The following is a 22,654-nucleotide window of genomic DNA, read 5'->3' on the forward strand; positions in this document are numbered from 1 at the left end:
TTGTAGATAGGTTGCTTGAACCCTTGGTCAACCAGAGCCAGAATTGATTTTATTCCTCTTTTGAAAGCCATTCTATTTTGTTTTAAGTGTATAAAAATTAGTAGTATGTCTATAGTTATTAGTAATGATCTGGAGAATGGCCCCCTCTTCACAGAGAAGTCAGGGGCCAAGCTGAGCAGATCAATTTAATCCAACTCTTCTCAATGCTGGGGAATTTGTCTCTCATAATACCTACCCGGTAATAAACTAAAATGTGCCCAGCCATAGGCTGGTGTCAGGCACACTTCTCATTGCTGTGGTCAGGTTATGTATGTGGTCAGCTCTGTACTATGATTCTTTTGCCAACTTCACATTATAGGTGAGGAACAATCTTCCCTTCTCCTCAAGTGTCTTTCTAATCTGAGTTGAAACAACTGGTGAGTTGTTACATGGATGAGAGATTGGAAAATACAGTATTAAGTCAAGACTCTTTAGATTACAATCAAAAGAAAGCAACTTCAAACTGGCTTTTTTGCAAAGAAGATAATTTGTTGACTCCTGCAACTGAAAAATTCAGAAGAGCATCTACATGAAAACTTGCCTGGATCTAGAGTCTCTGTCAGTAATACTCTCTCACAGTTCTAGGTCCGCTCTTTGAACTTCATTCTTATGGAAAAGCAAGATGGCAGCTCCAGGCTAATCTTCCCCGTAATCCCAGCACTAAAGATGACTTTTTCCAGGTCATTCCACTAGCACTAGCTCCACTTAGCCCTATGTAGGTCAGCAACCTACCTGAACCAACTAGGAGGACGAAATACACTGACTAGTCCCGCCTGGGACATAGGCACTCTTCTGGGTGAGAGTGGGAGAAACACAGCAAGGCAAGCAAAAATAGGATGCTCACTCCAGATGGAACAGTGGCTACCGGGTGGAATCAAAAGCATGGATGTCAATGTCAGGGGAAGATAAAAAGGGCTGATCAGAACAACTGAAGAGTTGTGATTTTCTTCTTATTTCTCTACGAGCTTCCCTGAGAGGGAGTAAAGCAGTGTTTCCATGTACCCTGATGTTTCATTGCAGTACAGCAAGAATTTCAGTTTAAGAAAGATTGATCATAGACTTCCCCGAGGGGGAGTTATTAATGGAAATACCACCTTCTTGTAACCTTGTTCCCCGCTGGCAAGGGCTCCTCTGGCTGAGTTATAAGGAAACTCCAGCGTGTTGTCAGATTTCACAACAACATTAAGTGGGACTTCCTTTTCATATTTGCCACCTCATTTATTTTGTGTGTCTCCATGTTATTAGTTTTACTACCCATTAATCATTATATATTACAAAATATAGTAAAGTGTACTTACAGGAGATAGCCCAGGGTCTGGCCATGACAGTCACAGCTTAGCCACGTCTGGAAGAAGCTTAGGAGTAGCAGGCAATGACCCTATCTTACCTGTTAACAGAGACACAGCCGTGAGTACCTCTTGCTTCCCAAGTGGATGAGAATACATTTCTTCAGCCTTTCCCACCTGATGAAAGAAAGATCTGAGGAAAGCAGCTCTGTTCACTGTGAGGACAGATGACTAACTAAAAATGTTTTTGAAGAAATTGCTTCACAGGAGCCTGAAGTTGAAATTGGAAAAAGGAAGAAAGTAAAGAAGAAACTCAGCAGTGAGTTCCATTGCTGTATACGTCTTTTTCTCTTCAGTTTATCCTACATATGTCTTCCATATTATCTTAAAATACCAATACTATCAAGCCATTCCTCTGAAGGAAAACTTTTAAAGGCTTCCAATTACCCCCTGCTTTGGATCTCTCTTTCTTCGCCAGATTTCGAATGCCTTCATCTCTCGCTTTATCCTCTAGACCCACACTTATTTCCCCCCAATTCCCAGCACAATTGTTTTCCCTGCCTCATCACTCCACCCATCCTATGTCCCCACTAACCAGTAGATGTGTCAGAACTTTTCCTCATGCTTTTCCCCATTTGTGAGTGACTATCCACCTGCTACTTTTCCTACCTATGTTCAGTCCATCTTTAAGGACAAGTCCTACGTCATTCATGAAGCCTTATCCAGGGACTCAGGATCACAGAGTGCTTTCTTTTCTCTGGACTTCCACAAGTCAAAACTTCTCCACCCCAGAACTGTGCTGTATGTCAGCATTCTTAGCTCTGTCATTCACAGAGATGCCTATTGACCAGTGACTCCAAAAGTCTATGACCTTGTCTCATTTGTCATTTTGTTGATGGTATCCTGGGCTGGTCTGAGAGAAAAGAGTCACTTGGCTATGGAAGAAACTAACCAGCTCTTATTGTCGCAGACATGGTTATTTTCATCAAGTGATTTTAACCCTTGGTTTCTTTATGGACAATGCCTCTGTAAGAAATAAGCTTTGGAGCTGTTAGAAGTGAAGGATACAAAAGATAATTTGAAAAGTGATGAAGAGTGTTAAACAAAACCAAAAACAAGTAGAAGTTTTGAATAAAGAGTGAAAATCCAAAGCTAATGATGACTCAGGCCCACAATGTATGGATATGGAAACAAACCCTCCTGGCATTCTGTTGGTTGTAGAGAATCCTCCAAACCTGTGTAAACATTGTTCATCAAAGAAGACATAGGGTACAAACCAATGTTTACTGAATATTTACTGTGTCCCAGCCAGCACGTGTAAGCCCTGTACCACATCATTTTCTAACTACCCTGTGAGGGATGTGCTGTCATTGCATAGATGAGAAAACTGAGGCACCAAGAGGGAAGGCCTCCCCCAAGTTAACACAGTTAGTATCGGGATGGGCCCAGGACATGAACCCCAATAGTTTGATGCCAGAACTTGTGCTTGTAATAGGTATTCCTTTAAACATTAAATTGGTAGGGGATGCTGAAGAGGCAGTTATTTAGTTATTTAGAGATGACATGGCCCTCATTGGAAATATAACTACAGAGAAAGCTAAGAGTCAAACATTTTTATTTTCTAATATTTGAAGATCTGTATTGCCCTCAGATAGATACTTCACAAATGTTAAGGGACTACTCCACATTCTCTGGTGTTATTACTTCATATGTGTTCATTTTTCGCTCCACACATAGACTATAACACCTTGGAGAAAAGTAGATGCCTTATCGTTTATATCTAAGATATCAAAGAAAGTGGGAGGAACTTTAGCTCAAGGAGTGTTCAAACCAGGAAAGCCTCACCTAGCATCTTGGTAGCTTGGCCAGGTCAATAGACAAATTTCTTTGTCTGCAAACTCGAGGAATTTAAAAGAGGAATAGAAAGTAAAGTAAAGTGGGCTGTGCTGAGATTTGTGTAAGATGTAGTACTGAGGCCCCACCTCTCATGAATGGCTTTCAATTCATCAGAAAAGGGGGAAATCACACTGGACCTTAAAGTAGAGAATACAAAGTTATTCCCAACAGATAACTATTTCTTCAGCAAACGTCAGATTAAGTGGTTGGATTGAGTTTGAGGGGAGGACACAGGAAAGATATAAATTTTGAAACACAAGTGTTACATTTCATGTGATAAAATGCTCATGGCATGAACAGCAAGCAGAGACCATTACTTCACACTATTAGAATGGCTATTACCAAAAGGACAAGAGCTAACAAAATGCTGGCTTGGACGTGGAAAAAAGGGAACCTTGTTCACCGCTGGTTGGAATGTAAATTGGTACAACTACTATGGGAAACAGTATGGAGGTTCCTCAAAAAATTAAAAATAGACCTAGCATGTGATGTAGCAATTCCAATATATATATATTTAATATATATATATATATAATATTTATAATATATATAAATATTATATATATTTATATATAAATGTATATATATTATGGGTATATATACAAAGAAAATGAAATCACTATTTTGAAGAGATATCTGTATTCTCATATTTATTGCAACCTTATTTACAACAGCCAAGACATGGAAACAACCCTAGTATCTATTGATGAATGAATGGGTAAAGAAAATGTGACGCGCTCGCGCGCGCGCACACACACACAGATATAATTCCACCATTAAAAAAGTTGGAAATCCAGCCATTTGTGACAACATGGATGGACGCTGAGAGCATTATGCTAAGGGAAATAAGTCAGAGAAAGACGAATACTGTATAATCTCATTTATATGTAGAATCGAAAGTAGCAAACTCGTAACAGAGAATACAGTGGTAGAATACAGTGGAATACAGTGGTAGTTGCCAGAGCTGATGGATGTGGGAAACGGGGAGATGTAGGTCAAAGTTATAAGATGAGTAATTTCTTATACATTGAGGAATCTAATGTACAGTTAATTATACTGTATTATATACTTGGAAGTTGCTAAGAAAGTACATCTTTTTCTTTAATTATTCTTTTTTCCGTTACAGTTGACATTCGATATTATTTTGTATTAGTTTCAGGTATACAGCATAATGGTTAGACATTTATATAATTTGTGCAGTGATTCCTCCCCCCTGCCATTAGTCTACTACCCACCTGCCACTTATACATGGTTTTTGCAACATTATTGACTATATTCTTTATGCTGTACTTTACATCCTGGTGATGATTTTGTAAATACCAATTTGTATTTCTTAACCCCTTCACCTTTTTCACCCAGCCCCCCAAACCGCCTCTCCTCTGGCAACCATCAGTTTGTTCTCTGTATTTATGAGTCTGTTTCTGTTTTGTTTGTTTATTTTGTTTTTCAGATTCCACATATAAGTGAGATCACATGGTACTTATCTTTCTCAGTCTGACCTATTTTTCTTAGCATAATGCCCTCTAGATCCATCCATGTTGTTGCAAGTGGCAAAATTTCATTATTTTTTATGGCCAAGTAATATTCCATTGTATATATGTACTACATCTTCTTTATCTAATCATCTATTGATGGATTCCTGGCTTGTTTCCATATCTTGGCTATTGTAAATAGTGCTGCAGTGATCACAGAGTTGCACATATCTTTCCGAATTAGTATTTTGGATTTCTTCAGGTTAATACCCAGAAGTGGAATTGCTGGATCATAAGGCAGTTCTATTTTCAATTTTTTGAGGAACCTCCAAACCTTTTTCTATGGTGGCTGTACCAATTTGTAATCCCACCATTTTTCAAGGGTTTCCTTTTTTTCATGTCCTCACCAATACTTGTTGTTTATGGATTTATTGATGATAGCCATCCTGACACATAAGGGTTATATCTCATTGTGGTTTTAATTTGTATTTCTCTGATGATTAGTGATGTTGAACATCTTTTCGTAAGTCTATTGGCCATCTGTATGTCCTCTTTGGAGATATGTCTATTGAGATCCTCTGCCCATTTTTTAATTGGATTGTGTGTTTTTTTTTGTTGTTGAGTTGTATGAGTTTTTTGTTTTTAATATAAATTTTGGATATTAACCCTTTATTAGCTGTAGCATTGGCAAATATCATCTCCCATTCAGTAGGCTGTCTTTTCATTTTGTTGATGGTTTCCTTTGTTGTGCAAAAACTTTTTAGTTTGATATATTCCCATTTGTTTACTTTTCAAGAGTAAGTCACAAATTTTCTCATCACACATACAGATACACAAAAAAAACGGTAGTTATTTGAGGTTATAGGGGTAACAACTAACCTTATTGCAGTAATCATTTCACAATATATATATATATATATATATATATATATATATATATATATATCAAATCATCACATTATACACCTTAAACTTACACGGTATTATGTGTCATATCTCAATAATAAATAATAAAATGTAACTCAGGGATTAAAAAAAAAAAGGCAGAGACTCAGAAAACAGTTTATTTCTCCAAACTCCTCCTCTCTCCTAGACACACACTCGGTCTAGGGCACCTTCTCATTGAATGGGACAGTGAGTGAAATTTCTCTCATTACTTATTTTATCCTGCCCATTCCCCTTCTTTGTAGGTCTCTCTGGAGGTGAATGTACAAATGAATTTAGAGATCAATTATGTATTATGTGTTCTCATTTTGTACAGGAAAGAATTTTGTAAATTATAAACCAGCAAGGGAATGTTAGCTACTGTTGCACTTGTCTTCTATTCTTCTGAAAACCAAACACAGTTCTGGGCAACAAAAATACTCAGTGATAGCTGACTTGATTTTTGCCTTGACATCCATTAGATTGAAATCTTGCTTAAAGTATATCTATAAAGAGATTATTATTCATAGTAACATGAAACCGAAAAACCTTACTATCTAAATAACTCAGCAATTGAGAATTTGAAGTTGCTTTTTAGTACAGTAAGCTATAAAAAGGGGAGAAAATAGTAAAGTGAGAAGTATAAAAATAATGTTTGACCCTAAAAAATACAGGTACTCAGTTTACACCTTCATGTAAATACCATCCAAGAAATCGGTGTGACCTTTTAGTTATGCCAACGGTTTTTTAAGAAACTTATTAGAATCCTTTGTATTATACTTTATTTTGAGAGTACTGTAAAATTCAACCCACATAATACAAAAGCAGAAGAAAGATGTGCTATGAAAGCAAACAATACAAAGAGTAAATGGTAGAAGGTAAGGGGGAGGGCGAGAATTACTGAAACAGTTTGTGTTCAGAGTGAAAAGCCTGTTACCAACATATACAAAGAGCAGTGGAAAGACAGATAAAGGTGTTCTTGTCAGTGCATAAAAATAAGAGTATTTAAAGACATAAGGAGGTGGAAATGGAAGAAAAGTTTAATTTTATAAACAGAAGTTAAGCAAAAGGAATGACTAGTATAAAAAGTAAGACAAAACATAGAGAAAATAAATGAAAGTTATGTGGAGGGGAGCAGAAATTATTAAATCCTTGAAAGTGGCCCCAAAGAACATGAGGGTCGTATTAACAAAGAACAGGAAGCGATGTGTGGGCTTTGAGGAAGTGAAGCAATTACGGGGTGTGTTTCTCCAGGTCAAACTTTGTTCACCCTCACAGCACTGGAGAAAAAGAGCATCCAAGTAATATAACGACCCTTTACTTTCATTTATTCCTACAATAAATGTTTACTTAGTACTCCTCTGTGTTGATACGAAGACCAGCAGACTAAGAACATGGTCGGTGGCATTTATCAATCCCATTGATCCTATTCTACAGGTAGAAATGCTTGATACTTCAGTCAGTTTGTGTGACTGTCAAGTGAGTCTGTTTTTTCCAGTTAATAATAAGAATAGTATTTTTTTTGTTTTTTTCCTTAAGTAGCCACATTTCCCTTTGAAGACCAATGCTGTTTATCTAATTTTTTAATTCATTTTTGTCTTCAGTACCAATTTGGGGTGTTTTTTGTTTGCTTGCTTGCATGTTTGCTTGCTTACTCTTACTCTAGTAGAGTTTTCCTGATAAGGCAGATAGAAGGAAAACAAAAGATTAAAACAAATCAGTCTACTGGGCATGGATTTGTCTGAGCTGTTCAGTTGCCTTAACAGAATGTACCCAGAGATATGGTTACATAGTTTTTAAAAAATAGTTTACTCATGAAATTGAACCACACAGTCCATTTTCTTATCCACAAAACAGATAATAAAATAGAGAATGAAAGAAAAGTGTCATGCAAATATTTTCAGTGTAATGAATTCATTATTCATTAAATGTGTTGCAATAATTTGAGTCCAGGAAAGAAATTAAAATATGGCATAAGATTTTCACTTTCAGTTTATAAAAGAAGGAATTTTTAGTAAGGAAAACTAAAGTACTTAACAACTCTTGGCAAAGATTTGAAGCATCTTAGAGTGCCATGCCCATACTCACAATCAAAGCATTAGTTGTGTTTGTTCACCTAATCTTCCCATATTTTCTCTAGATATTTTTCACTTTAAAATAAATAATGTTTGGAGACAGAGTAGGAGAGATTATGCAAATATATGAATCTTAATCAGAAGTTCATTATTGAACATTTTGAAATGAATTTCATGAAATGATAAAAGACCCTGGGATTTGCTAGACTTAAAAGAAAAAAAGAATTCTGCTCCTGGAGAACTTGGAAATTGCCAATAAAAAAGAACTGAAACCCAAATGACAGCAGATAATGTATAAGCCAGATTACATTATGCCCTATGGTAATGAATAGGAAATGGGGCACTGTGATAAGCTTGGAATGATGATCAATATTTGGAATACTGAGATAGGCCAGAAAGTAATTAGGCCCATTATGGACACAGTTAGCACAGATAACACAATTTGGGATATTATACGTTTGGATATTATAGGGAATTTTTTTTCTAGGCTAATGGATTTGCAATGATATCTATTAAAGCACATTAGACATTTTGCCTCTAGGGAATCTACTAAAAAAATCTAATACACAAAATTTTCAGTAAGTGTAATCTAAAATAAAAAGACAAAGTGGGGTATATTGAAGAATAAGATGGTGTTGTGATTTCCTACTTGGAATTTATACTAATTTTTCATTCAAAGAGTTCTAAGGCTATTAATTTCACATCACAACTCCTCATGAAGCAAGTAAAGCATTTCTATTGTATTTGCCCAAGTTCATTGCTCATAATACAGAGAGGACAAATTGATAGTGAACGCAAGCTTTCTTGGTGAAACCCTGGCCTTTTCAAGTTTCATGCTGTAAACCATGGATAGCATTGCAATCATTTTGATCCCCAAATTACTACTGGGCACAATTCCTTTGTTTTCCAGGGAGGTGTTCTAACTTAATTAATTTTCACTAAGTGCTTTTAGGATCATTGATGTTTTTGAAATGTGCAGATTAGTACATTATTTATTGTTAATTTATCCTAAGTATTTATTAATTATAAAGCTCTACCTAAGAGAAAAACTTGCCATGTATCTGAAAGTCACTACCTTCCCCAAAATAATTCCTTATGTTTTAATAAGAATGTATTAGAAGCAATTTCATCAATAATGGAAGATCCAATTACTGGTTTTCTGGATAAAGGCATTCTTTTATTGCGAGATTTTAATGCTAGAATGGGAAGTTTAAATATTGCCAGTGAAATCTCAGACTAATTAAATGATTATTGCCTAAAGGGAAGAGCTCCACTATTAATCTTCCCAAGAATAGCCTCTATATGTGATAAACAGATGGATATATATATGTATGTATAACTTATTTCAAAAGAAAACATATAAGCAGTTGTTTGAAAAAAAATCACTTCAGTTTTTAAATAAAAGATAGTATTTCTTTATGAAGCCCTTTGCAGCTTTTTGCAGAAGTAATGGTTGTTTTTAAGAGTGTGGTGGTAGGTCGAAACAATGAATTGTGCTGAGCCTTCACTTATTCAAATATAGAGGTAACAGTGATAAAAAAAAAAATGATCACCACTGCTTTATGAGCATGTATTATGTGCCAGACACTCTTCCATCCTTGTCTTATCCTCATTTTACAGATTAAGAAACTGAGACACAGAATGCTTATTAACAAAAAAAAAAGTGGCAGAGTGGGGCATATTGGTATTTTCCATATCCTCTCCTCATAATCACTCATTCTATTAACCACTACTTTCTAGACTGTTGTATTCTCTGTTGTCCTAATCACCTGCCTTGTAGAGAACTTACAGCCATTCTCAGTCTGAGGGCAGGTACAAGAATCCAAGATTGATTCAGAGAAATTGTTGTCCACATCCAAACAATCCTCCAGGAAGGAGGTTCTGTTTCACAGTATGTTGAAATGGGACTTTCTAGCTAGAAGGCCAGGGCAGTGGTTTTGTGTTTTAAGAATCTGTTTTGTAGTGGCACCTCTCCACCTATACAGTAGCTCTCTACTACCTCTCCTCACCTTTTTTATGCCTGTGGGACATCTTTCAATTTTTAATCTTGGTGTGGGTTGTCTTAATCTTGGGGTGAGATTTTTAATCTCATTGTCTTCATAACACTATATTTTCCTGGATTCAGAAGGTAGTAGATGTGTCTGAGGATTGGTGAGCCCAGAACACATGACATTGAAATTTCCCTCTACTCTGAGGAAGGCTTCTCGGACCAAGTCAGGCCAATCCCCTTCAGTTGAGAACAGAGGAGTCTTTGAAACTGCTAAAACATCTTCAAAATGATGATTTCAGTTGCATTTCTCTATGAGGCCTTTATTTTAAGGGAATATTTGGCACATGGAACTTTAAGAATATTTTTATACCACCTTCAGAATAATTTTTGTCACGTAAGATCCTTTTTTTAGCACCCTTGATAACCATTGTATCATTTATTTCGAGTAATGTGTGTATGTGAAGTTCGTATTTCTGACAGCAAGATAAGTTTATGTGGATCTTAGAGAACATGGTCACAGACATAGAAATCATAAGTTACAAAATAAAGGCTTGTTACTAAAATTTGGAAGAAGATTTGTTTTTTGGCATTTGCTACTAACCTAAGCGACCTGGAAATCACTGAACAGTCATTTTCAGACTCGTTCTGTAGATGCTGAAAGTGGGACAAGTAAATGCTCAAATTTGGATGAAGTCCACCCTATGACTGATAACATGCGGTATTCATAGGTCACTCTCTCAGACAATAGCTTAAAATCAGCGACAGCCAATATCCTATCAGCTACAGACGACAACATGAGGAGTGATCATATTTTAGGATGACTTCAATGGGGATAGAATGACTGAGGTTTTGATTTTGATTAATTACTCATTTTTCATTATCCCTTCAGCGAGACCTCTATTTTTAGTGGGAGACTGGAAAAAAAATGATTTGTGAAAATGGTTAGGCTAAAAATAGACAGGGAATCTTTCATTCTAAAAGCTACAGGATTTCCAGTGCAATGTGAGTCTGGAATTGGTGAGGGTAGGAGTAGAGAAGACGGATTGAATGTGACAATTTATTGTACATCATAAAATTTTTACGTGGTAGAGTACTTCATTCCAAGCGTTTTGTTGGGATTTAGTGCTGATGCCCATTAATTGACATAATAACCCCTCCCACAACCAGTGACCTTGACCTTCCATCAGAAGCCTTCGGACACATAAAGGAAATGTGAGCCCTGGTCAAGGTCCATGTCCCCTTTCACTTGCAGATTCAGTTCTGTCAGGTCAGTGCACCTGTAAGTCCTCATACAGACTTTCCTGATGTTGGATTTTCCTCTCTACCATCATTCTCTCTTCCACTGCTACATCCTGTTTACTCCCTAGGAATAAACAGAGACATTTTTTCCCAGCCTGAAAACCCCTGAATCCACATTTACAACCCAGCACTCAACCACCCTTTTTGCTTTTAGTTTTACTATGTACTACATCCAATAGCACGAGGCTGTAATTTTGGCCAACGTCAGTTGACACTTCTAATTTGAGACTTCTGTTTATATAAAGTGAATTAATTGTTGGCTCTATTAATCCTACAAAATCCATGAATCCTTAATGTTCATTTTGCTTAGAATGACTAACACTATATTTGTTCTTTCTCAAATATGACTTCTTATCAAGCTTTGGATGAGCTCCTTTTAGATAACATGCCTTATATCTGGGATGATTTATTGACTTTCATGTTCCATGGAATTTATTGTTAAAGGTTGATGTGAATCCTTGTAGTTTGGGCTCTAATATAATCGCCTGGATGGCAATTAATAAATAAAAGATGGTTACTATTGCTGACAAAAGAATGAAGCTTTCTCCAAATGTTTTCATCTTGGAGTTTTCACCAAACTTTGTGTCAGACATCTCTGGGGGGCTTGCTAATATAAAATATCCTCTGTAAGCTCCAAAGCTTTTACTGTTGCCTCAATACCCTAAGCCTATGTGTTGCTTTTTGTCTTCTTGTCAGAAATGATCTTATTCAATTTATGTTTCTTTAACTTACCTTCCTTCCTGGGAATATAAGAAATACGCCCCTTTCTAGATTTAGTAGTAATGTATTCTCTAGTATTTATGACTTGCAAGTAGCACCTGAAACTTTTTCCTGAAATTTCTTGTAATTTTCCCTTTTGTTTAATCTCATCTCCTCTGTACTTACGTAAGATACACTGTCGCCTATAAAATGCAATGTTTATTGCCATCATATATATTGTTCAAAGTGCCAAATTGCCTCCTGTACGTTAATGATGAAACTGTAAAACAAACAATCCCAAAAAAGCAAAAAGAAATTAAACAAAACCAATTTTTGCAGTTTTCCTGCTTAACTAGCCTCAGGACAATCCAAACTGACACTTGTTTGAGAGGTGAGGGATCTGTAGGCCACTTTACGTACTTTGACTATCATCAAATAGAGGGCAGAGGCCAAGCACTGTGGTAGGCAGTAAGGAGCAGAAAAGGTAGAGTTAGGTGACCTCAGGACAGGACGGTTCCCAGTTCTGACACGTCCTGCACGCGTAACTTCAGAGCAGGTATTTCACTGCTCTGTGCTTCCGTTTCCTCGTCTCTAAAATGGGACTGACAATCGTGCAGTAGCACACTGTGAGGACCATGGTAAGTGAATATAGGGAAAGCATTTAGGACAGGACCAAGCTTTCTGTGCACTGTTAGCTATCAGCACATTCGTCATTATTTTGACTATTTTCAAGAAACTGAGAACATGTGGAAGGGTGTACATTGTTAACTTCATGTGTGTTTATGTAGGCATTTCACTTGTGTTGGCTTTCTTTTGTATTCTTTATGTTACCTAGTGCAATGTTAAACAGAGTGGTAGTGTTTGTGGTGGGGTCAGCAGCAGAAGCAGAAATAGTGATCAGAGTCAGCAGAGACAATGCTGTTTAGTGAGCCTTACTATGTACTAGGCATTGAAGAGTAGGCACTTGATGTACATACCCCTTACTATGTGCTCAGTTTGTATCTACTGAAAAATTGCAAAGTAGTTGACTTCCCATAATGCAAATGTAGCCTTTTCATGATAATAGTCTCCTTCATAACTGGAAAGGACCCTGAGCTTTGGCCCTGGTGGAAAAGATGCCTGATAGAATTCCATCCATCTTTAACATAAACCTGTGCTGGTGGTATTTATTATGTATAACATAATCCTGTTATAGACGACTGGAAGCCTGGCTGTGGGTGGGAATGTAGGTCCAGACATGGGTGAAGGGGGGCAGAGAGAGCACAAGACAAACAGTGTAAATGAAAAATATTATATATCAGAACACAAATTAGTAAAGTTTACTTAGTTTTTTTTTTTCCTTTTGGAATATTATATCATATAAAATGTTGCCCCTTTTGTAAATGCCCAAATACAAATAATTTGGAACAGTGAGCATTAACATTACTTTGCTTTATTGACTAAGTAAATTGCCATCACCATACTTTATTACCCACTAGAGTAAGGTAAGTGTTTAATCACAAAAATTAGAGTAACTTCAATGCTCTTTGATTTCCGTGCATGTACGTTACTTAATAAGCATCAAAACAATGATGGAATAATGAAAGCTACAGTGCATGGGAGTGCATGGGATGGGTACTGGGAGAGAAGCACTCATGCTAAATGCTCTGTGTTAGGTGCTCTGTGTATGTGGATATACACACAGTCATATACATACTCTCATACATACAATCTCTGTAGACTCCCGTAAACTTTCAAATTCATATATATCTGTCCATGTACATTTATACACATACATACTTATTTCTATATACGATACATATTATCATTTTAAATCTTATCACAACTTTATACAAAAGGAAACTAAGGCTCAGAGAAGTCAAACCACTTGCTCAAAGTCACAAAAAGTGGCAAAGCTGGGCTTTGTCCCCACATCCCACCCACTTAACACCCCTTTTTATTAAGTTGCCCAAACAGAAATATTTTTAGGACAACAAACCCTTTCCACAACATCACACTGTCTTGTTAGGGGGAGGGTGACCTTTCACCCTTTCTTTTCCAGAATCTCCAAGCAAAGATTTCGGTCCAACTCTGGGTTTGAAAAAGTCCAGTTCCTTGGAGAGCCTGCAGACGGCGGTGGCTGAGGTCAGGAAGAATGAACTCCCCTTCCACAGGCCCCGGCCGCACATGGTTCGAGGACGTGGCTGTAATGAGAGCTTCAGAGCAGCCATCGACAAATCTTATGACGGACCTGAAGAATTAGAAGCTGGTAGGGCAACGTGCTTCCTTAAATGGTCCCTTCATCTCGTTATTATCTACGAATCACAAGCTAGAATGTGTGTTTAACTATGGAGAAAAATGATTTCAGGATCCCAATTATATTTTTGATATTAAAAGTAATTCATTTTCCTGCTATGTTTTGCCCTTTGGCTTAACGAACATGGAATTGGATAAGGCAATATGCAATTTATTTTACAGCACGAACACTAAAGAAATGTTCTCCTTCACTTTCCTACAAGGACCAACTGTCATTTACCCTTAGGGTGGAAGCACTAAGTATGCATTTCTTGACATTCTTATTGAAGTCATTAGAAGCCGCATCAACCAGGGGACTGGCTGCATTAATTGGGTAGAAGTGGTTGGGTTATTTTTGTACTCAAAAACCTCTCCTGGAAATAACTCACCCTGTTTGTTTTCCAGCATCTGAGCTTTCTGGACTGATCAAGGTTAATAAGCGGGCTTTCAGAGAGAACAGTGTTTTACCACATAGCAAACCTTTCATACTAGTGACTAAGCAACCAGTCTTTCCCCACTCCCAACATCAAACTTTGCTTGAAGTCACCAGATTTAAGCAGTTGTCTCTTCAAAGGGTACAAGTAGCCATATGGAAGGGTAGAACTCCAGAATGCTTTTATTCATTCTTCTATGTTTTACATTTTAACTTTTCTTGATATACTAACAGTAAGTGCCCCTGACCATGTATATTGATTTTTTTTTTCTCTCTGTACAGACGGTCTGTCTGATAAAAGCTCTCACTCTGGTCAAGGAGCCCCAAATTGTGAATCTGCCCCTCAAGGGAACGCTGAGCTTGAGGACGTAGAAAATAAAGCCAGGAAAGTCAAAAAAGCAAAAGAGAAAGAGAAGAAGAAGGAAAAGGGCAAAGTGAAAGTCAAGGAGAAAAAGCAGAAAGAAGAAAATGAAGATTCGGAAAGAAAAATAAAGAGGAAGGGATTTGGTGCCATGCTGAGGTATGGACTTGCTTTAAAGGCAAAGTTGGTTTTATTTTGTTTTTGTTCGTTTCTCCTGGTGAAAACACTCATTTGTGTGCACTCAGAAAGAAAAAAACGCAAGCTTTCCCTCCTTTGGGGCTAACTGCATAAAAATGTAAACTGCGAATGTGTTTGTTCCTTTTCTGCAGAGGCAGAAGGAGCCTTCTTGGGTGGTTCCCGAAACTCATGGTGATGACAGGAAGCTGTTAGAAATTCATTGTCAAAGGAAGGCTGAGGCGCAGTAGAGGCATGGGCAATGCCTGCAGCCCTAGTACCAAAGTGTCATGTGGATAAATGAAATGTCAGTCCTAAATTGTGACCTTTAGGACACTCCCTTTGAATTTGAGAAGACAGAGTAGATGAACCTCACCCCCATGATTCTAGGCGTGTGAATGACCAGGCACATGACCACAGTAGCTGTCACTTAGAGAGGCTCTGTGATCCCGTGGAGATGTCACTGGGTCAGGAGTCAGATGGTCCTGGTCGGAATTTGTGACCCTCCACACAGCAGCTACTGGGCTTCACACAAGTTACTTAACTTCTCTGAGCCTTGTTTTCCCCCACTTTCAACATGAGGCTGGCATATCTCTTCTCCTGACACAGTGGCATTGTGACAGGATTTCATGTCCAGTCAGTCCATTGACTAGGCATGACTCAGCAGGGCCCAGTCAGAAAACAACTCTATTTCTTCTCATAAGGTACCTTCAGATATGCTCTGTTGTTGCTGTCACGATGTCCACAATTTGATGACATCTCAATTCTCTAGCTGATGGCTTTCTGGTCACTTTGGAATTAAAACAACCTCTTTTGTCAGGGTCTAAACATGGAATCTAATGTTAATCAAAACGTTCCCCCTCCTGCCCTTTGGGCCTCACAGGTGGTGGCAGGACCCTTCTGCCTCACAGGGTCTGGAATCGGGGGAGGAAGGGCAAGGACAGACTTATATTTAACTGGTGTATCTGGTAGAATCTGGCCCCTTTGGTCATTTTCTGAGATGACTCCCTACTGCACCAATCACTAATGTAGGAGTTTCATTTTTCTCACTGACTTCCTGAGACCCTCTGACCCATAGCTTCGACCTCAGACAATGTAGCCCTGGAGTTTCTTTAACCCGGCTGGTAGACTTCTTGGATGGTGCCAATTCGACATGGCTTTAGCTTAATTTCCTTCTGCAGCATCTACTTAGCTCATTAGAATGACGGTCTCTTATACCTTCAAATGACAGAAGTACAGCCTGTTCCCACTACTCCCCTTCCTCCTCACCCTGTCATAGAGATGTCTCCACCAGCCTGGCATCTTCAGACTTCTACAGGGCAGAGTCACGCATGACTTTGTGTCTCCCCAGCTCTAAAGCCAGACTTTCCTAAGAATGCTCTTATGCATGGGGAAGGCCCGTAAATATTTGCAAGTCACCAAGCAAACAGGTAGGAAGTGGGATGACAGTCTGCTTTTATACAATTGCCTTCAAAGTCTCTGAGTGGTTTTCTCATAGCCTCCTCACTTATTTTGTTGGGAGTGAGAGATGGAAGCACCCCTTTCCATTACTTTCTTTACTCCTATAATTCCTCATCACATAAAATCTCTCAGTCTCTACCTTCCTCTTCCATGGACTGAGGTAAGCGATGGGAGGTGAAAGTTGACGGACCAGTGTGACCACCTCATATTAAACCCTTAGGAGATGTCTTTCTTAAGGATATTGGGTGGTATTTGTCCTCAGATGTTCTCAGTTGTGATTTTTGGCAGAAACGGGAAGTTCCATTTTATATGTTATTCACTTATTCATGTGATATGTGTGTGTGTGTGTGGTGTGTATACACACACACACACACACACACACACACATATATATATATATATATAGATATATATATATATATATATATATATATGCACACACACAAATGTATAACCTATAAAGTGACATAATTTAGGAGACCCAAATACCAGTGACACCAGTGGACAAATCTCTCAATAGACATCGGTTTGTTTTTCTAATAGACACCGGTTTGTTTTGCTTTGTTGTCTCCATGGACTCTTTCTTTTTGAAATCTTGAATTTTCTTTTTTTTTAATTTTAGTGGGGAATATTGGGGAACAGTGTGTTTCTCCAGGACCCATCAGCTCCAAGTCGTTGTCCTTCAGTGTAGTTACGGAGGGCGCAGCTCAGCTCCAAGTCCAGTCACCATTTTCAATCTTTAGTTACAGGGGCACAGCCCACCATCCCATGCGGGAATTGAACCAGCAACCTTGTTGTTGAGAGCTCACACTCTAACCAACTGAGCCATTCAGCCGCCCCTTTGGAAGCTCAGTGGCAGCTCATTGTCTTCAATCTAGTTGTGGAGGGCACAGCTCACTGGCCCTCCCATATGGGAACAGAACCGGCAACCTGTTGTTCAGAGCTCATGCTCTAACAAACTGAGCCATCTGGCCACCCCTACATCTTGAATTTTAAACTTACCCTTTTCCCAGGTAATGATTATAATTGCCAGAATTTATGGGCTATGGAGTTCAGAGGTTATAAGTGCAAACTCTGCCTGTTGACTTCTAAGTTCAATCCTGGCTCTTCTTTCTATCTAGGTAGCATTGAGTAAGTTATTTAATCTCTTTATACTTCAGTTTCCTCATCTGAATAATGGAAATAATAATAGAATCTATCATTATTATGAAAATTATATTTGTTTAATTACATGTAATATGCTTACAACAGCACCTGGTAAGTAGGGAACACTCAATCAGTGTTAATCATTGTGGTAGGCAGAATAATGACCACACACAAAGATGTAACTGTTTGAATCCCTGATACCTATGAGTATGTTAGATCGCATGGCAAAGGAGAATTAAGGTTGCTGATCATCTGATGTTAAGGTAAGGTGAGTATCCTGGATTTTCCCGAGGGGGCCCAATGTAATCACAAGGGGCCTAGAAAGTAGAAATGGAAGATGTGACTATGGAAGAAAGGTACAGAGCAGTGCAGTATGTTGCTGGCTTTGAGATGGTTGGAGGAGGTCATGAGCCACGGGATATGGGCAGCCTCTAGGAGATGTGAAAGTCAAGCAAATGGATTCTCTGGTGGAGAGCCACCAGAAGGAACACAGCCCACCAGCCCCTTAATTTCAGCCCGTTTTTGTTGTTTAAGCCACTAAGATATGGGAATTTTTTAGAGCATGAAAAGAAAGCTAATATAATTATTATCATAATTATTACTACTTTTATAATATAGTAATTTATAAGGGAAAATGTCCTCTTTAATCTAAGGTGTTAAAGACAAAACTTACAAAGATTTAACTAACCTATAAATATGAAAACTGTTAGAGCTTCCCATTCTTTTAGGATATTACTAAATTAAGCCTTAACTTTATATTTTATTTCAGATGATTTTTTTCAGCAGGTTCATACTTCATTGGCCATAATACAGAGCCGGCTTTTCCTTTTGGTGTCCATTACACGCTGTATTTTCCTCTGGTAGAAATCACAGGTCCTTCTACATCCTTTAGACATCTAGCAACTCGGGTTTTGTTTCCTTCTACTCTTTGAACAAAATTAAGACCTGAAAGGTGATGTTTGATTTTATCTCTGGTGTAAAAATAGCAACTGTTTTCCATAGCCTTTTGCATGTGAGTTTGTGAGCATATTGGAGTTACTGCTACGTGCACATTTTCAACAACAAAGAACACAAAAGCTGTTCTCCTTAGACACCAGCTTTTGCTTTAATTCTCATCTGTTGCTCAGATGCTATTGACTTAGTTTCTTTCTTATTTAAAAAAGATTGATTGCTTTAAGGTTCTCTAGGAGTTAGATGTGTGGTTTAAATACATGTTATTTTTTTCCATTATCTGTGTCTCACAGACACTTTCCTGAACGTAGGACTTTAATGTAGGTTGTGTGGTTGTACCGTGCCTAGTGACGCCTGGCCAAGTGCGGGAGTGCGGACTGGAATTCTGCCTCCTCCTCCTCACCAAGCCATGCATCATGGATGTGTGAACGTGTTAACAGTGGCTATCCTCTTGCTTGTAAAAAGCTAAGTGCTGTGTGCTTTTCTGATATTGACTGGTCCATTCATGTTGATGATATGCAGTAGTACACTTCAGCTCATTAGTTAACCTACTCTTGATCCTTTTGAAAAAATTATGGGGGATCTCATCATTTGTATCTTTATAGGTATTATCTGGTTCCTGTACGCTTATGCTTTGCTGATTTCAGAATTATCTCCTTGCGGATTCAACTATGGCTCTTACGCAGACTTTCATATTGTGGAAAAATGTGTGGCTCAAGAACTTTGGTAGTTTCCCTGTATCCTCTGTGTGCCCAATATTGAAAGAGAAATTTAGAGGGTCAGGGTGCTTAAAGTTTTCCATTCTGTGTTTGGATTCCTTAAGGCAGTGTACTCGTCATGGCTACCCTGCCGAAAGACCACCTGTGGCTCCTTATAGCCGAAGGGTGAAGCTCAAAGTCCCTCAACAGACAAATCCATTGCTGTCATATCAGTCTTTGGCTGCCTTCCTGGGGTCTAGCAAATATTTCCTAAGCACTGAAGAGAAATGTCCTTTGGCTAACAAAATCTTGCCCTGTCTAGAGTGAAAAACCCAGAATTCGGGCCCTAATTTCTTAACGATTTAATAACGTTGTTGATCCTTACATTCTTTAAACTGAATTCTGTCATAGATTTGTGTTTAAAATCCATTCTTTTATGTGATAGCGGTTGTTGCCTCCTCTTAAATTTATAGGCCACTCACTTCAATTGTCAACTTGTTCTGGAGCCTGAATGGAAAAACCTTGATCTTGTTGATCAAGTACCTTTTTTCTATATATTCTTGTGTGATTTGGAACCCAAAGAAATTGTGCCTAATAAACTTTTTTTTTAGTGGATTAACAAAGAGCAAAGTGTAAAACTGGCCAACAGAAACTTCATCTCTGTTTTAATATTTGTTCGCCCATATTTATTTGATTAGTAACATATCCTGAATGCTTACTCTTTGTCAAGCACACTCATGATTATTCTTCATTTATTCAACTCTATTTAGTGAAGGACTGCTTTGCCTCAGACACTGTTCTAGGCATTAGGCATACAGCAATGAAGTCCATGCTTTTACCAAACTTCTTTTTTTTTTTGTCTGAGTACAGAAGGGAAAAATCAAAGACTTTTGAATTTCTTTTGGTGAGTTTAAAACAAAAATAAGCAAAATATAGCATAAACATGTAAACAACTTATAACAATGATTTTCCCAGGGAATGGTGGGACATTTGCCTAGGGTACCTCTGGGACAAAGCACTACCTGCAACTCAAGGAAATCAACAGTCAGTTTATTCTGTGCCAAACAAGCCATCCAGGCTATGGCCCTGGAGAGAATAAACAACTAACTCGAAATAATTGAGATTATTTCAGACTGTGATAGGTGCCACGAAAAAGGTAAGAATCAGAAGGGATGGTGTCGTCTCACCCTTAGTAACTGTCTAACAGCCTAATAGAATGTGCATCTGCCCAGCCTACACTGAATTTTCAGCAGATATGTTATCAGAACTTAGCACACTGTGGTTCTAATGCCAAATCACTTTACGCCTGCCCTTATTTTTATTTTTTGCAGCATATGAATATGGGAAAGTTATTTTAGAACTAATTTCACATGAAGCTTTAACAAAAAGCTAAACCAAATTGAGTCTATTTTAGTATATAAAGCCCTATTATACTTAAAGTAAACATTCTAAAGAAAGGTGGTCTCTAAGCTAAATGATGAACTTGGTTTGCAGCTGTTTGTATCAACTCTATTCCTCATAGCCTATCAATAGAATATTTTTTATTGTTTCTTCTTAACTCAGCTGAGGTAGGGATACCTCAAGGATGCATTAGGTCAGTGTCTACATAGAAAAACCTAAACCATGAACCCAAATGACAAAAGTATTTTTAAAAATCTGGAGGCATCTACTTTTTATATCTAAGCTTTGCAAGTCTAAAGCATCTGTGTTCATTTGCTTTATACTAAAACATGCTATATATCATATTGAAACTAGGGCAACTCTATATAATGGCATCCTGTGAATTGTTTTTAAAAGGACACTTCTACACACACATGCACCCTCCACCGCCACCACCACAAACAACACAGACATCACCACCACCAAATTAATACTTAATCTAGTTAAAAATGTGTCCCTTACAAGCTCTGAATACTTTAATCTCCAGGCCTTTTTCATTAATCCCTTTGAGTCTCAGTCTACTCATCAGTAAATTGGGGATAATAACACCAATTGTGGTGTAAACACCATTTATGTAAGCAAAGCTATCAACGTAGCCCCTGACTTGGTCGGCTTTACTTCCTGTTTTCCCTCGTAGCCCCACCCCTGGCAGCTAATCACATATTGCCTTTGACTTGGAGCCTATTAAATTTCTGTTTGGATTTTTTTTATTTTTTCATTAACTCACTATTTTATATTTCAGGTGGGCATGCTATTTTTTCTTTAGCCTGGACAATTTTGCATAATAAACACAATAAGTAATGTCATAGCTAAAATCATTCAATCATTGATATTTTATAAGCTTTGGCTCTCCCCTTTCTAAATATAATTGTGAACTATTTTCAAAGGTTATCTAATCTCTTGGTGGTGCTGAATACAGATAGAAAATGGACTCAAATGAAGAAACATTTTTTTTTTCTTTTTTCTTTATGTGTTTTAGACCGGAGTGTATGGATGGGTTTTGGACTTGATATTCTTAATGCATGGCTCATAGTTATGTTGTCTTATAATACATTACCCATAAAGATACATTTTGACTTGATTTTTAAATTAGGTTCGATAGAGACTGAATACTTAAATCTCCAGGGAGCATGACATCTGTCATACATTTCTCCTCTTTACCTTGATCCCATAATGGCTGTTATAGGTCTCATGTACAATAAATGTAATGCAGCCGTGCCTGTCATTACCTCTTTCTAGATAGTGGTTGTAAAATGTCTGGGTATCCCTTCAACTTTATGGGTATGAAGGGTAACCTAGCTAATGTAGCCAGGCCAATGAAATTTTAACAGTCATTTCCCCTAAGGCAAAAGGCCAATAACAGGCTAGAGTTAAGGGGCTTTGCTTCATGAAGTAGAGGTCAGTTTGACACATGAAATTTCAGATGAAAAATGAAAGCCAAAGTAAGTCAAAATTCTTAATTCAGCTTTAAGTTGGATATAGAAACCCATTGAATACGGGGAGCCTTACGAAACAGAGCAAAATGGCTGCAGAGACTGAGCTGGAGAGAAATATATGACTGTGGCAAAAAAATAATTTGCATGTGAAAGGCTACTATGGGTGCTGCCATCCATCCTTCTCCATGACACTCTCTGATTGCAGAGAGAAAGAAAGAGAAGCTGAAAAAAATGTTGGAATTTTGTTACGTTCATTTTTTGTCTTTGGTAACTGAATTTTCTCACCTCACATTCATCTTAAATTATTTACTTTCTCTTTCACAACATGCACCATGAATATCTTGTTTCTTCATTTTGTTAATTGCCAATTTCCCTTTGAGCTAAGTGCCCTAGCAATTTTAATTTTTCATTTGAGTTGGGAAGAGTAATGCCCCCCCCTTTTTTTATTAGTATTCATTATTATCACAGGCCTGGGCTCAGAATGCTACTTTTTATAACCAGCAGTGTTGAGACCATAATGGAATTGCAAAGTAGAGAGTGTAATATACCAATATTGACTTCCGTTAAACTCAGTGGTGCGATAGCTGATAATATTTATAT

General features: G+C 37.8%; 1 protein-coding gene across 2 annotated transcripts in view; it reads left to right on the forward strand.

The window, feature by feature from the left end:
* Positions 1-22,654, forward strand: part of PARD3B (par-3 family cell polarity regulator beta) — a 973,558-nt gene that overhangs the window by 664,326 nt on the left and 286,578 nt on the right. For both annotated transcript variants that reach the window (XM_081052860.1, XM_081052859.1), the window contains exons 17-18: positions 13,722-13,928; positions 14,670-14,907. In XM_081052860.1, coding sequence (XP_080908986.1) covers positions 13,722-13,928; positions 14,670-14,907 — 445 coding nt within the window. The remainder of the gene's footprint in view (positions 1-13,721; positions 13,929-14,669; positions 14,908-22,654) is intronic.

The sequence above is a fragment of the Rhinolophus hipposideros genome (genome assembly GCF_964194185.1).
Source record: "Rhinolophus hipposideros genome assembly, chromosome: 6".
Taxonomy (NCBI): Eukaryota; Metazoa; Chordata; class Mammalia; order Chiroptera; family Rhinolophidae; genus Rhinolophus; species Rhinolophus hipposideros.